Below are 13,353 nucleotides of genomic sequence, written 5' to 3'. Positions count from 1 at the left end.
GGGATGAGAGAAGAACTAGCTAAGGTAGACTGGGAGCAAAGACTTTATGGTGAAACAGTTGAGGGACAGCGGAGAACCTTCCAAGTGATTTTTCACAGTGCTCAGCAAAGGTTTATACCAACAAAAAGGAAGGGCGGTAAAAAGAGGGAAAATCGACTGTGGATATCTAAGGAAATAAGGGAGAGTATCAAATTGAAGGAAAAAGCATACAAAGTAGCAAAGATCAGGGGGAGACTAGAGGACTGGGAAATCTTTAGGGGGCAACAGAAAGCTACTAAAAAAGCTATAAAGAAGAGTAAGATACATTATGAGAGTAAACTTGCTCAGAATATAAAAACAGATAGTAAAAGTTTCTACAAATACATAAAACAAAAAAGAGTGGCTAAGGTAAATATTGGTCCTTTAGAGGATGAGAAGGGAGATTTAATAATGGGAGATGAGGAAATGGCTGAGGAACTGAACAGGTTTTTTGGGTCGGTCTTCACAGTGGAAGACACAAATAACATGCCAGTGACTGATGGAAATGAGGGAAATGAGGCTATGATAGGTGAGGACCTTGAGAGGATTGCTATCACCAAGGAGGTAGTGATGGGCAAGCTAATGGGGCTAAAGGTAGACAAGTCTCCTGGCCCTGATGGAATGCATCCCAGAGTGCTAAAAGAGATGGCTAGGGAAATTGCAAATGCACTAGTGATAATTTACCAAAATTCACTAGACTCTGGGGTGGTCCCGGCGGATTGGAAATTAGCAAACGTGACACCACTGTTTAAAAAAGGAGGTAGGCAGAAAGTGGGTAATTATAGGCCAGTGAGCTTAACTTCGGTAGTAGGGAAGATGCTGGAATCTATCATCAAGGAAGAAATAGCGAGGCATCTGGATGGAAATTGTCCCATTGGACAGACGCAGCATGGGTTCATAAAGGGCAGGTCGTGCCTAACTAATTTAGTGGAATTTTTTGAGGACATTAACAGTGCGGTAGATAATGGGGAGCCAATGGATGTGGTATATCTGGATTTCCAGAAAGCCTTTGACAAGGTGCCACACAAAAGGTTGTTGCATAAGATAAAGATGCATGGCATTAAGGGGAAAGTAGGAGCATGGATAGAGGATTGGTTAATTAATAGAAAGCAAAGAGTGGGGATTAATGGGTGTTTCTCTGGTTGGCAATCAGTAGCTAGTGGTGTCCCTCAGGGATCAGTGTTGGGCCCACAACTGTTCACAATTTACATAGATGATTTGGAGTTGGGGACCAAGGGCAATGTGTCCAAGTTTGCAGACGACACTAAGATAAGTGGTAAAGCAAAAAGTGCAGAGGATACTGGAAGTCTGCAGAGGGATTTGGACAGGCTAAGTGAATGGGCTAGGGTCTGGCAGATGGAATACAATGTTGACAAATGTGAGGTTATCCATTTTGGTAAGAATAACGGCAAAAGGGATTATTATTTAAATGATAAAATAATAAAACATGCTGCTGTGCAGAGAGACCTGGGTGTGCTCGTGCATGAGTCGCAGAAAGTTGGTTTTCAGGTGCAACAGGTGATTAAGAAGGCAAATGGAATTTTGTCCTTCATTGCTAGAGGGATGGAGTTTAAGACTAGGGAGGTTATGCTGCAATTGTATAAGGTGTTAGTGAGGCCACACCTGGAGTATTGTGTTCAGTTTTGGTCTCCTTACTTGAGAAAGGACGTACTGGCACTGGAGGGTGTGCAGAGGAGATTCACTAGGTTAATCCCAGAGCTGAAGGGGTTGGATTACGAGGAGAGGTTGAGTAGACTGGGACTGTACTCGTTGGAATTTAGAAGGATGAGGGGGGATCTTATAGAAACGTATAAAATTATGAAGGGAATAGATAGGATAGATGCGGGCAGGTTGTTTCCACTGGCGGGTGAAAGCAGAACTAGGGGGCATAGCCTCAAAATAAGGGGAAGTAGATTTAGGACTGAGTTTAGGAGGAACTTCTTCACCCAAAGGGTTGTGAATCTGTGGAATTCCTTGCCCAGTGAAGCAGTAGAGGCTCCTTCATTAAATGTTTTTAAGATAAAGATAGATAGTTTTTTGAAGAATAAAGGGATTAAGGGTTATGGTGTTCGGGCCGGAAAGTGGAGCTGAGTCCACAAAAGATCAGCCCTGATCTCATTGAATGGCAGAGCAGGCTCGAGGGGCCAGATGGCCGACTCCTGCTCCTAGTTCTTATGTTCTTATGTACAGGGGCAGGAGGGAGGAACTGATGAAAATCGACTGGGAGCAGAGCCTAGTGAGAAAGACAGTAGAACAGCAATGGCAGGAGTTTCTGGGAGTAATTGAGGACACAGTACAGAGGTTCATCCCAAAGAAAACAAAGGTTATCAGAGGGGGGATTAGGCAGCCATGGCTGACAAAGGAAGTTAGGGAATGCATCAAAGCAAAAGAGAAAGCCTATAATGTGGCAAAGAGTAGTGGGAAGTCAGAAGATTGGGAAGGCTACAAAAACAAACAGAGGATAACAAAGAGAGAAATCAGGAAAGAGGGGATCAAATATGAAGGTAGGCTAGCCAGTAACATTAGGAATGATAGTAAAAGTTTCTTTAAATACATTAAAAACAAACGGGAGGCAAAAGTTGACATTGGGCCGCTCCAAAATGACGCTGGTAATCTAGTGATGGGAGACAATGAAATAGCTGAGGAACTAAATAAGTACTTTGCGTCAGTCTTCACAGTAGAAGACATGAGTAATATCCCAACAATTCAGGAGAGTCAGGGGGCAGAGTTGAATATGGTAGCCATCACAAAGGAGAAAGTGCTAGAGAAACTAAGAGGTCTAAAAATTGATAAATCTCCAGGCCCAAATGGGCTACATCCTAGGGTTCTAAAGGAGATAGCTGAAGAAATAGCGGAGGCGTTAGTTATGATCTTTCAAAGTCACTGGAGTCAGGGAAAGTCCCAGAGGATTGGAAAATCGCTGTTGTAACCCCCCTGTTCAAGAAGGGTACATGGAAAAAGATGGAAAATTATAGGCCAATTAGCCTAACCTCGGTTGTTGGCAAGATTCTAGAATCCATTGTTAAGGATGAGATTTCTAAATTCTTGGAAGTGCAGGGTCGGATTAGGACAAGTCAGCATGGATTTAGTAAGGGGAGGTCGTGCCTGACAAACCTGTTAGAGTTCTTTGAAGAGATAACAAATAGGTTAGACCAAGGAGAGCCAATGGATGTTATCTATCTTGACTTCCAAAAGGCCTTTGATAAGGTGCCTCACGGGAGACTGCTGAGTAAAATAAGGGCCCATGGTATTCGAGGCAAGGTACTAACATGGATTGACGATTGGCTGTCAGGCAAAAGGCAGAGAGTTGGGATAAAAGGTTCCTTTTCGGAATGGCAACCGGTGACAACTGGTGTCCCGCAAGGTTCAGTGTTGGGGCCACAGCTGTTCTCTTTATATATTAACGATCTAGATGACGGGACTGGGGGCATTCTGGCTAAGTTTGCCGATGATACCAAGATAGGTGGAGGGGCAGGTAGTATGGAGGAGGTGGGGAGGCTGCAGAAAGATTTAGACAGTTTAGGAGATTGGTCCAAGAAATGGCTGATGAAATTCAACGTGGGAAAATGTGAGGTCTTGCACTTTGGAAAAAAAGAATAGAGGCATGGACTACTTTCTAAACGGTGACAAAATTCATAATGCTGAAGTGCAAAGGGACTTGGGAGTCCTAGTCCAGGATTCTCTAAAGGTAAACTTGCAGGTTGAGTCCGTAATTAAGAAAGCAAATGCAATGTTGTCATTCATCGCAAGAGGCTTGGAATATGAAAGCAGGGATGTACTTCTGAAGCTTTATAAAGCATTAGTTAGGCCCCATTTAGAATACTGTAAGCAATTTTGGGCCCCACACCTCAGGAAGGACATACTGGCACTGGAGCGGGTCCAGCAGAGATTCACACGGATGATCCCAGGAATGGTAGGCCTAACATACGATGAACGTCTGAGGATCCTGGGATCATATTCATTGGAGTTTAGGAGGTTGAGGGGAGATCTAATAGAAACTTACAAGATAATGAATGGCTTAGATAGGGTGGACGTAGGGAAGTTGTTTCCATTAGCAGGGGAGACTAGGACCCGAGGGCACAGCCTTAGAATAAAAGGGAGTCACTTTAGAACAGAGATGAGGAGAAATTTCTTCAGCCAGAGAGTGGTGGGTCTGTGGAATTCATTGCCACAGAGGGCGGTGGAGGCCGGGACGTTGAGTGTCTTTAAGACAGAAGTTGATAAATTCTTGATTTCTCGAGGAATTAAGGGCTATGGAGAGAAAGCGGGTAAATGGAGTTGAGATCAGCCATGATAGAATGGTGGAGTGGACTCGATGGGCCGAATGGCCTTACTTCCGCTCCTATGTCTTTTGGTCTTATCTGTACTCTTCCCGCTAAGGTCAGAGAAAGGGCATCCCACCTCCTCAAATCAGCCTTCACCCCCGCACCCTACCCCCCCATTCCACCAGACTAGCCAATCAGCTATCACCCCATCCACCAGACTAGCCAAGCAACCTTCACCCCAGCCACCAGACTGGCCAAGTTACGTTTATGGAGCGAGGCCCAATCATGGACCACCCGAATTCCCAGATATCGGAAACTATTCCTGGCCGGACTAAACAGCAGCCTCTCGAGAGCAGCTCCCCTTCTCCGGGGAGTTCTCTGCCACATTGCAGAGTTGGCCCCGAGCTATGTAACAGCAAAACATCCGCATACAAGGACACTCTATGTTCCCTCCCTCCACGCTCTATCCCCCTCCAACTAGTAGACAACTTCAGCGCAACGTTTCAATTGCTAAGGCAAACAACAACGGAGATAATGGCCACCCCTGGTTTGTACCAGTTTAATTGAAAGTACCTCGAGCTCAGGGCATTAGTACGGACATTCCCAGTACAGACAGACATTCCCAGTACAGACAGACATCCCCAGTACAGACAGACATTCCCAGTCAGGACCCTATACAAAAGCCTAATCCAAGATACAAATTTTGGCCCAAAGCCAAAACGCCCCAAAATCCTCAGAGGTGCCCACCCAACCCTGTTGAAAGCTTTTTCGGCATTCGGCAAAATAATTACCTCCGGCTTGGCTACTGAGGAGGTGACAACACCACATTTAACAATCGCCTCGTGTTGCCAGACAACTGCCGGCCCTTACCGAATCCTGTCTGCTCCTCCGAAACCACCCCAGCGGGCAGGGCTCCAAGTTAGGTGCCAACAACTTAGCATCAGTATTTAGCAGAGAAATGGCTGGTATGACGCATGGTTGGCACCACCCTCTTGGACAGAGAATCATTGAACATATCTCCCAGAAATGGAACCAACAGACCAGCAAACCGTTTATAAAATCCATCTGGACCAGTGCTTTACATTAAACATATATAACTCATGCCACCAGCTCCTGCCTTAGTGTTCATGTAAGCCTACTTGTGACAATAAAGATGATTTATTTTATTTATTTAATCAAGTATTGGCAGTTCACCTCAGCTTCTGCCTCTCCATCTTCCCAGATTTATCCCTATAAACCTTATAAAGAAATCTCTCCCCCAAAAAATGCCTTGAGTGCTTCCCAGAGTGTTGAAGGCAAAACGGCCTCGCTCTTGTTAAACTCCACAAATTCCCCAATAGCAGAAGATACCCGCTAACAAAATCCCTGATCAGCGAGTAAGGCAGTGTCCAGCCTCCATGGGGCTCCAACAACACGTCCACAAAACATGGGGCACGATCCAATATGATCACCACCGAGTACCCCGCTCCCAACCCCAGGGAGTAGAGAAATACCCACCAGAAATAAATCAATCTGGGAGCCAACCGCCCCCACCCCCCCCCCACCCCCCCTCCGAGACACAACCCACAGAGTCAAACCCTCCTCACCCCCCCCCCTCCGAGACACAACCCAGAGTCAAACCCTCCTCACCACCCCTCCCCCCAAGACACACAACCCACTGACAGCCAAACCCCCTCTCGTCCCCCCGAGACACACATCCCACCAACAGCCAAACCCCCTCTCCCCGAGACACACAACCCACTGACAGACAAACCACCCCCCCCCTCGCCCCGAGACACACAACCTACTGACAGCCAAACCCCCTCTCCGAGACACAACCCACTGACAGACAAACCCCCCTCACCCCCGAGACACAACCCACTGACAAACCCCCCTCACCCCCAACCCCTCCGAGAGACACAACCCACAGAGTCAAACCCTCCTCCCCCGAGACACACAACCCACTGACAGCCAAACCCCCTCTCCGAGACACAACCCACTGACAGACAAACCCCCCTCACCCCCGAGACACAACCCACTGACAAACCCCCCTCACCCCCACCCCCTCCGAGAGACACAACCCACAGAGTCAAACCCTCCTCCCCCGAGACACACAACCCACTGACAGCCAAAGCCCCTCCCCCCCCCGAGACACACAACCCACTGACAGCCAAACCCCCTCTCCGAGACACAACCCACTGACAAACTCCCCTCACCCCCGAGACACAACCCACTGACAGACGAACCCCCCCTCACCCACGAGACACAACCCACTGACAGACAAACCCCCCTCACCCCCGAGACACAACCCACTGACAGACGAACCCCCCCTCACCCCCGAGACACAACCCACTGACAAACCCCCCTCACCCCCACCCAGAGACACAACCCAGAGTCAAACCCTCCTCCCCACCACACAACCCACTGACAGCCAAAACCCCCCCCTCCCCCCCGAGACACACAACCCACTGACAGCCAAACCCCCCCCCCCACAAGACACACGCAACCCACTGACAGCCAAATCCCCTCACCCAACCCAAACGAAACAAAGAAACCAAAGCTCGTTACCTTGAAGAACAAAATGACCCCCCCTACACACACTAAGTGAGCAGCTGCAGCCATCTCCCCCTCTCCGCTCCCGTTAACTAGCTATACTGCTAGCAGAGTGACACCCCCCCCACAGCAAACATTGAATCAACAATCAATCTCAACCATACCAAACATTACAAGAACCACACCCAAATCGCCTCCCCCAACAGCTGCAATACAACAAACGCCCAAATTCACTCAGAAGCAACCCTCACCAAGTCCCACAACAACACCGTCCCCTCCCCCACTTGACAAAATTCCACACAAAAATACAGATACAGAAGAACTTAATGAATAACCAGCATGGACGATATTCCTCAAGTACTTCAGTTCCCCCCAAATCCGTGTCCATTACAAAAGTCATTCGCTTCCTCTGGCCCAAAATAATAGTCTCTACCCTGGACCCGAAAAACGAGCCGGGTACACCACCCCAAATCGCACGTTGCTCTTATAGGCAGCTGCCTTGGCCTTATTAAACGCTGCACACCTTCTCACCAGCTCTGCCCCAAGGTCCTGGTACATTCTAACGGCATGACACCCCAATCCACAATCTTGATGGGTCTTTGCCCATCTCAGGAACCACTCTTCATCCAGGTAACTATGGAACCCGACTATAATCGTCTGTGATGGCTCCCCCGATCTGAGCTTCTATCTCAATCCAACTCAGGAGAGGTGTAACGACCCCCCACCCCCCCCCCCCCCCCCACCAACTTTCCAAACATCTTAAAGATGTAATTTGGGGCGTTTGTATCTTCCCAGGTGTGATGCTGGCCTCTAATCCCGCAGCCCAACAATTCTTAAATTCTGCCGCATGGAGCGATTGAGGAGAGGTTACATAAACTTGGTTTGTTCTCACTGGAGATTGAGAGGCGACCTGATAGAGGTCTACAAGATCATCGACCTTGACTTTCAACTTCCTCCGCTAACAGCACCATCTCTGCCTCCAGTTCCAATCACTATGGTCAGTGAGCGCCTCCTCCACCTTCTTGCTGGTCACCCCCGGACCTCTATCCATTGATCCATCCTGTCCAAAGACGCCGAACATGCACCATGACCTGCTTAACCACTTCCTTACCTTGCAGGTCAGCTGTTCGGGAGAGAGAAAGAGCCGGACCTTGGAAACAGCGCGGGAGTTTCAAAAAGCGCGGGAGCTGCGAGGCACAGGGGGCAGTTTAAAAGGTCGCGCCGTGGGTGAGGTAAGTACTGCTTAACCACTTCCTTACCTTGCAGGTCAGCTGTTCGTTTCGGGAGATCAGTTTCGGGAGCAGGCCTATTGGCTGACTGTAAATCAGGAAGGATACAAAGGGGTGTGGCTGAAGTGTCTATAGAAAACAGAGTGCTGGAGGCAAACAGAGTGTATCTGAGTTTGGGTAAGGCTGAGTTCGGGTAAGAGGGGAGTGACAAAAATAAAAAAAAAATTAAAAAAAATCAAATTAATTAAGTAATTTAATTAACTAGTTAAGGGAATTTGGTGCTCATCTTAAGGAGGTGCAGAGAAGCAGACCTGTGAGGGAGTCTCGGGAGCAATTACATCACAGCCAGCAGGTGAGTGAGTGGCTTGTAACTGGTAAGTGATTTCTCTCTCTTTGACTTTCTCTTAGCTGTGTAGTGTAGATCAAATTTAACTTCAGGTTTAAGTCATGGCAGGAGAGCTCAGACCCGTGTCATACTCCTCTTGTGAGATGTGGCAAGTCAGGGACCCTTCTGGTGTCCCTGACTCCTTCATCTGCAAGAAGTGTCCAACTGCAGCTCCTGTTAGACCGCTCTGGAGCTGCGGATGGACTCACTTTGGAGCATCCACGATGCTGAGGAAGTTGTGGATAGCACATTCAGTGAGTTGGTCACACCGCAGATTAAAATTACTGAGGAAGATAGGGAAAGGGTGACCAAAAGACAGAGGAAGAGTAGGAAGACAGTGCAGGGATCCCTGCGGTCATCTCCCTCCAAAACAGATTTACCGTTTTGGAAACTGTTGGGGGAGATGGCTCACCAGGGGAAGGTGGCAGCAGCCAGGTTCATGGCACCGTGGCTGGTTCTGCTGCACAGAAGGGCGGGAAAAAGAGTGGCAGAGCTATAGCGATAGGGGATTCAATTGTAAGGGGAATAGACAGGCGTTTCTGCGGACGCAAACGAGAATCCAGGTTGGTATGTTGCCTCCCTGGTGCAAGGGTCAAGGATGTCTCGGAGCGGCTGCAGGGCATTCTGGAGGGGGGAGGGTGAACAGCCAGCTGTCGTGGTGCATATAGGCACCAACGATATAGGTAAAAAAACGGGATGAGGTCCTACAAGCTGAATTTAGGGAGTTAGGAGTTAAACTAAAAAGTAGGACCTCAAAGGTAGTAATCTCAGGATTGCTACCAGTGCCACGTGGGTAGTCAGAGTAGGAATGACAGGATAGCTAGGATGAATACGTGCTTGAGAGATGGTGCAAGAGGGAGGGTTTCAAATTCCTGGACATTGGACCGGTTCTGGGGGAGGTGGGACCTGTACAAATCGGGCGGTCTGCATCTGGGTGGGACCGGGAACCAATGTTCTCGGGGGTGTGTTTGCTAGTGCAGTTGGGAGAGTTTAAACTAATGTGGCAGGGGGATGGGAACCGATGTAGGAAGTCAGTGGGGACAGAAACAAAAGGCAGGAAGGGAGTGTGTGTAAAGCATGACCAGAGAAAGCAGGGCAGAGAGCAAGGAAGGTCTACATTAAACTGCATTTATTTCAATGCAAGGGGCCTGACGGGCAAAGCGGATGAACTCAGGGCATGGACGGGCACGTGGGACTGGGATATTATAGCTATGACTGAAACATAGCTAAGGGAGGGGCAGGACTGGCAGCTCAATGTTCCGGGGTACAGATGCTATAGAAAGGATAGAACAGGAGGTAAGAGAGGAGGGGGAGTGGCGTTTTTGATTAGGGAGAACATCACGGCAGTACTTAGAGAGGATATATCCGAGGGTTTGCCCACTAAGTCTATATGGGTGGAACTGAAAAATAAGAAGGGAGCGATCACCTTGATAGGACTGTACTACAGGCCCCCAAATAGTCAGCGGGAAATTGAGGAGCAAATATGTAAGGAGATTACAGATAGCTGCAAGAATAATAGGGTGGTAGTAGTAGGGGACTTTAACTTTCCCAACATTGACTGGGACAGCCATAGCATTAGGGGCTTGGATGGAGGGAAATGTGTTGAGTGTATTTAGGAGGAATTTCTCATTCAGTATGTGGATGGACCGACTAGAGAGGGGGCAAAACTTGACCTCGTCTTGGGAAATAAGGAAGGTCAAGTGACAGAAGTGCTAGTGAGGGATCACTTTGGGACAAGTGACCATAACTCCATTAGTTTTAAGATAGCTATGGAGAATGATAGGTCTGGCCCAAGAGTTAAAATTCTTAATTGGGGCAAGGCCAATTTTGATAGTATCAGACAGGAACTTGCAGAGGTAGATTGGGGGAGACTGTTGGCAGGCAAAGGGACGGCTGGTAAATGGGAGGCTTTTAAAAATGTGTTAACCAGGGTGCAGGGTAAGCACATTCCCTTTAGAGTGAAGGGCAAGGCTGGTAGAAGTAGGGAACCCTGGATGACTCGAGATATTGAGACTCTGGTCAAAAAGGAGGAGGCGGCATATGACGTACATAAGCAACTGGGATCAAGTGCATCCCTTGAAGAGTATAGAGATTGTCGAAATAGAGTTAAGAGGGAAATCAGGAGGGCAAAAAGGGGACATGAAATTGCTTTGGCAAATAATGCAAGGGAGAATCCAAAGAGATTCTACAGATACATAAAGGGGAAAAGAGTAACTAGGGACAGAGTAGGGCCTCTTAAGGATCAACAAGGACATCTATGTGCAGAGCCACAAGAGTTGGGTGAGATCCTGAATGAATATTTCTCATCGGTATTCACGGTGGAGAAAGGCATGGATGTTAGGAAACTAAGGGAAATAAATAGTGATGTCTTGAGAAGTGTGCATATTACAGAGGAGGTGGTGCTGGAAGTCTTAAAGCGCATCAAGGTAGATAAATCCCCGGGACCTGATGAAATGTATTCCAGGATGTTGTGGGAGGCTAGGGAGGAAATTGCGGGTCCCCTAACCGAGATATTTGAATCATCGGCAGCCACAGGTGAGGTGCCTGAAGATTGGAGAGTGGCGAATGTTGTGCCCTTGTTTAAGAAGGGCAGCAGGGAAAAGCCTGGGAACTACAGACCGGTGAGCCTAACGTCTGTAGTAGGTAAGTTGCTAGAAGGTATTCTGAGAGACAGGATCTACAAGCATTTAGAGAGGCAAGGACTGATTCGGGGCAGTCAGCATGGCTTTGTGCGTGGAAAATCATGTCTCACAAATTTGATTGAGTTTTTTGAGGGAGTGACCAAGAAGGTAGATGAGGGTAGTGCAGTAGACGTTGTCTACATGGACTTTAGCAAAGCCTTTGACAAGGTACCGCATGGTAGGTTGTTGCAGAAGGTTAAAGCTCACGGGATCCAGGGTGAGGTTGCCAATTGGATTCAAAATTGGCTGGACGACAGAAGGCAGAGGGTGGTTGTAGAGGGTTGTTTTTCAAACTGGAGGCCTGTGACCAGTGGTGTGCCTCAGGGATCGGTGCTGGGTCCACTGTTATTTGTGATTTATATTAATGATTTGGATGAGAATTTAGGAGGCATGGTTAGTAAGTTTGCAGATGACACCAAGATTGGTGGCACAGTGGATAGTGAAGAAGGTTATCTAGGATTGCAACGGGATCTTGATCAATTAGGCCAGTGGGCCGACGAATGGCAGATGGAGTTTAATTTAGATAAATGTGAGGTGATGCATTTTGGCAGATCGAATCAGGCCAGGACCTACTCAGTTAATGGTATGGCGTTGGGGAGAGTTATAGAACAAAGAGATCTAGGAGTACAGGTTCATAGCTCCTTGAAGGTGGAGTCGCAGGTGGACAGGGTGGTGAAGAAGGCATTCGGCATGCTTGGTTTCATTGGTCAGAACATTGAATACAGGAGTTGGGACATCTTGTTGAAGTTGTACAAGACATTGGTACGGCCACACTTGGAATACTGTGTGCAGTTCTGGTCACCCTATTATAGAAAGGATATTATTAAACTGGAAAGAGTGCAGAAAAGATTTACTAGGATGTTGCCGGGACTTGATGGTTTGAGTTATAAGGAGAGGCTGGATAGACTGGGACTGTTTTCCCTGGAGCGTAGGAGGCTTAGGGGTGATCTTATAGAGGTCTATAAAATAATGAGGGGCATAGATAAGGTAGATAGTCAACATCTTTTCCCAAAGGTAGGGGAGTCTAAAACTAGAGGGCATAGGTTTAAGGTGAGAGGGGAGAGATTCAGAAGGGCCCAGAGGGGCAATTTCTTCACTCAGAGGGTAGTGAGCGTCTGGAATGGGCTGCCAGAGGTAGTAGTAGAGGCGGGTACAATTGTGTCTTTTAAAAAGCATTTAGTTACATGGGTAAGATGGGTATAGAGGGTTATGGGCCAAGTGCGGGCAACTGGGACTAGCTTAATGGTAAAAACTGGGCGGCATGGACTGGTTGGGCCGAAGGGCCTGTTTCCATGCTGTAAACTTCTATGATTCTATGCGTCCTCAATCACCTTCACCAGATCCTCAGTGGCTGCTTGCCACTGTTTCTTAAATTCGCTTGTTGAGAAGTCCACCAACTTCTTGGTCATCCACTCAGGGGACATCAAGTCAGAGGTCTCCGCCATACTTTTCCCTTCCATGCCTCGAGGACCTTCTGAATCCGACGAGGATCCTTTACCCGACTTCTGCCTTGTATTGCATCCAACAGACATCATTCGCAAGAGGGGATCTTATTCTATCATGACTGCACTAATTTATTCCCCCAAATCACCGCTAACCAGGCAGAAAGGGCTAAAAAAACAAATCCCCAGGTGGGAGTCACAGTTCACTTCATAGCCACCACCGGAAGTCTACTTTCATTATTTTAAAGATAGAGGTTGATAGATAGATTCTTGATAAACAAGGGCACGAAACGTTATTGGGGGTAGATGGGAATGTGGAATTGAGGTTCCAATCAGATCAGCCATGATATCTGGTGAAGCAGGCTCGAGTAATCCAACTCCTGCTCCTATCTTGAATGTGTGTGTAATTCATTCTAGTGAGATGGATAGTCCCATGTTTATTCACTATGACTAGGTAATAAAGATTTGTACATTCAAAAACCTAATTTAAAATTCCACCACAGAAATGACAAACCAAACTTACCCACTCGGTCTAAACAAACGTAGGATGCAGGAGACAACTGTACTTTCTTCACACTTCTAACGTTCTCATTTATCTTCAGTGTGGCTGTTCAAAAGAGGGAAAACATTTAATGTAAGCAGCAAACATTACTCTATTCACAGCTAAAACAAAGTATATTACAGAGCTCTGGCACTATTGCAATTATGATTGAAAACTCCTATGCAAGAAGCTTAAAGGGCAACATGTTGCGAGTATTCACACAATGTCATTGAATGTTTGGTCAGTTACTATCCTCTTAA

At 47.4% G+C, this 13,353-nt stretch overlaps 1 protein-coding gene across 2 annotated transcripts in view; it reads right to left on the bottom strand.

The window, feature by feature from the left end:
* fbxo7 (F-box protein 7) overlaps positions 1–13,353 on the bottom strand; it is a 79,495-nt gene that overhangs the window by 15,330 nt on the left and 50,812 nt on the right. For both annotated transcript variants that reach the window (XM_072485391.1, XM_072485390.1), the window contains exon 5: positions 13,076–13,159. In XM_072485391.1, coding sequence (XP_072341492.1) covers positions 13,076–13,159 — 84 coding nt within the window. The remainder of the gene's footprint in view (positions 1–13,075; positions 13,160–13,353) is intronic.

This window comes from Scyliorhinus torazame, chromosome 19 (genome assembly GCF_047496885.1).
Source record: "Scyliorhinus torazame isolate Kashiwa2021f chromosome 19, sScyTor2.1, whole genome shotgun sequence".
NCBI classification, from domain to species: Eukaryota; Metazoa; Chordata; class Chondrichthyes; order Carcharhiniformes; family Scyliorhinidae; genus Scyliorhinus; species Scyliorhinus torazame.
Note: the sequence above shows the minus strand (reverse complement) of the source record. Positions and strands in the feature narration are given on the sequence as shown.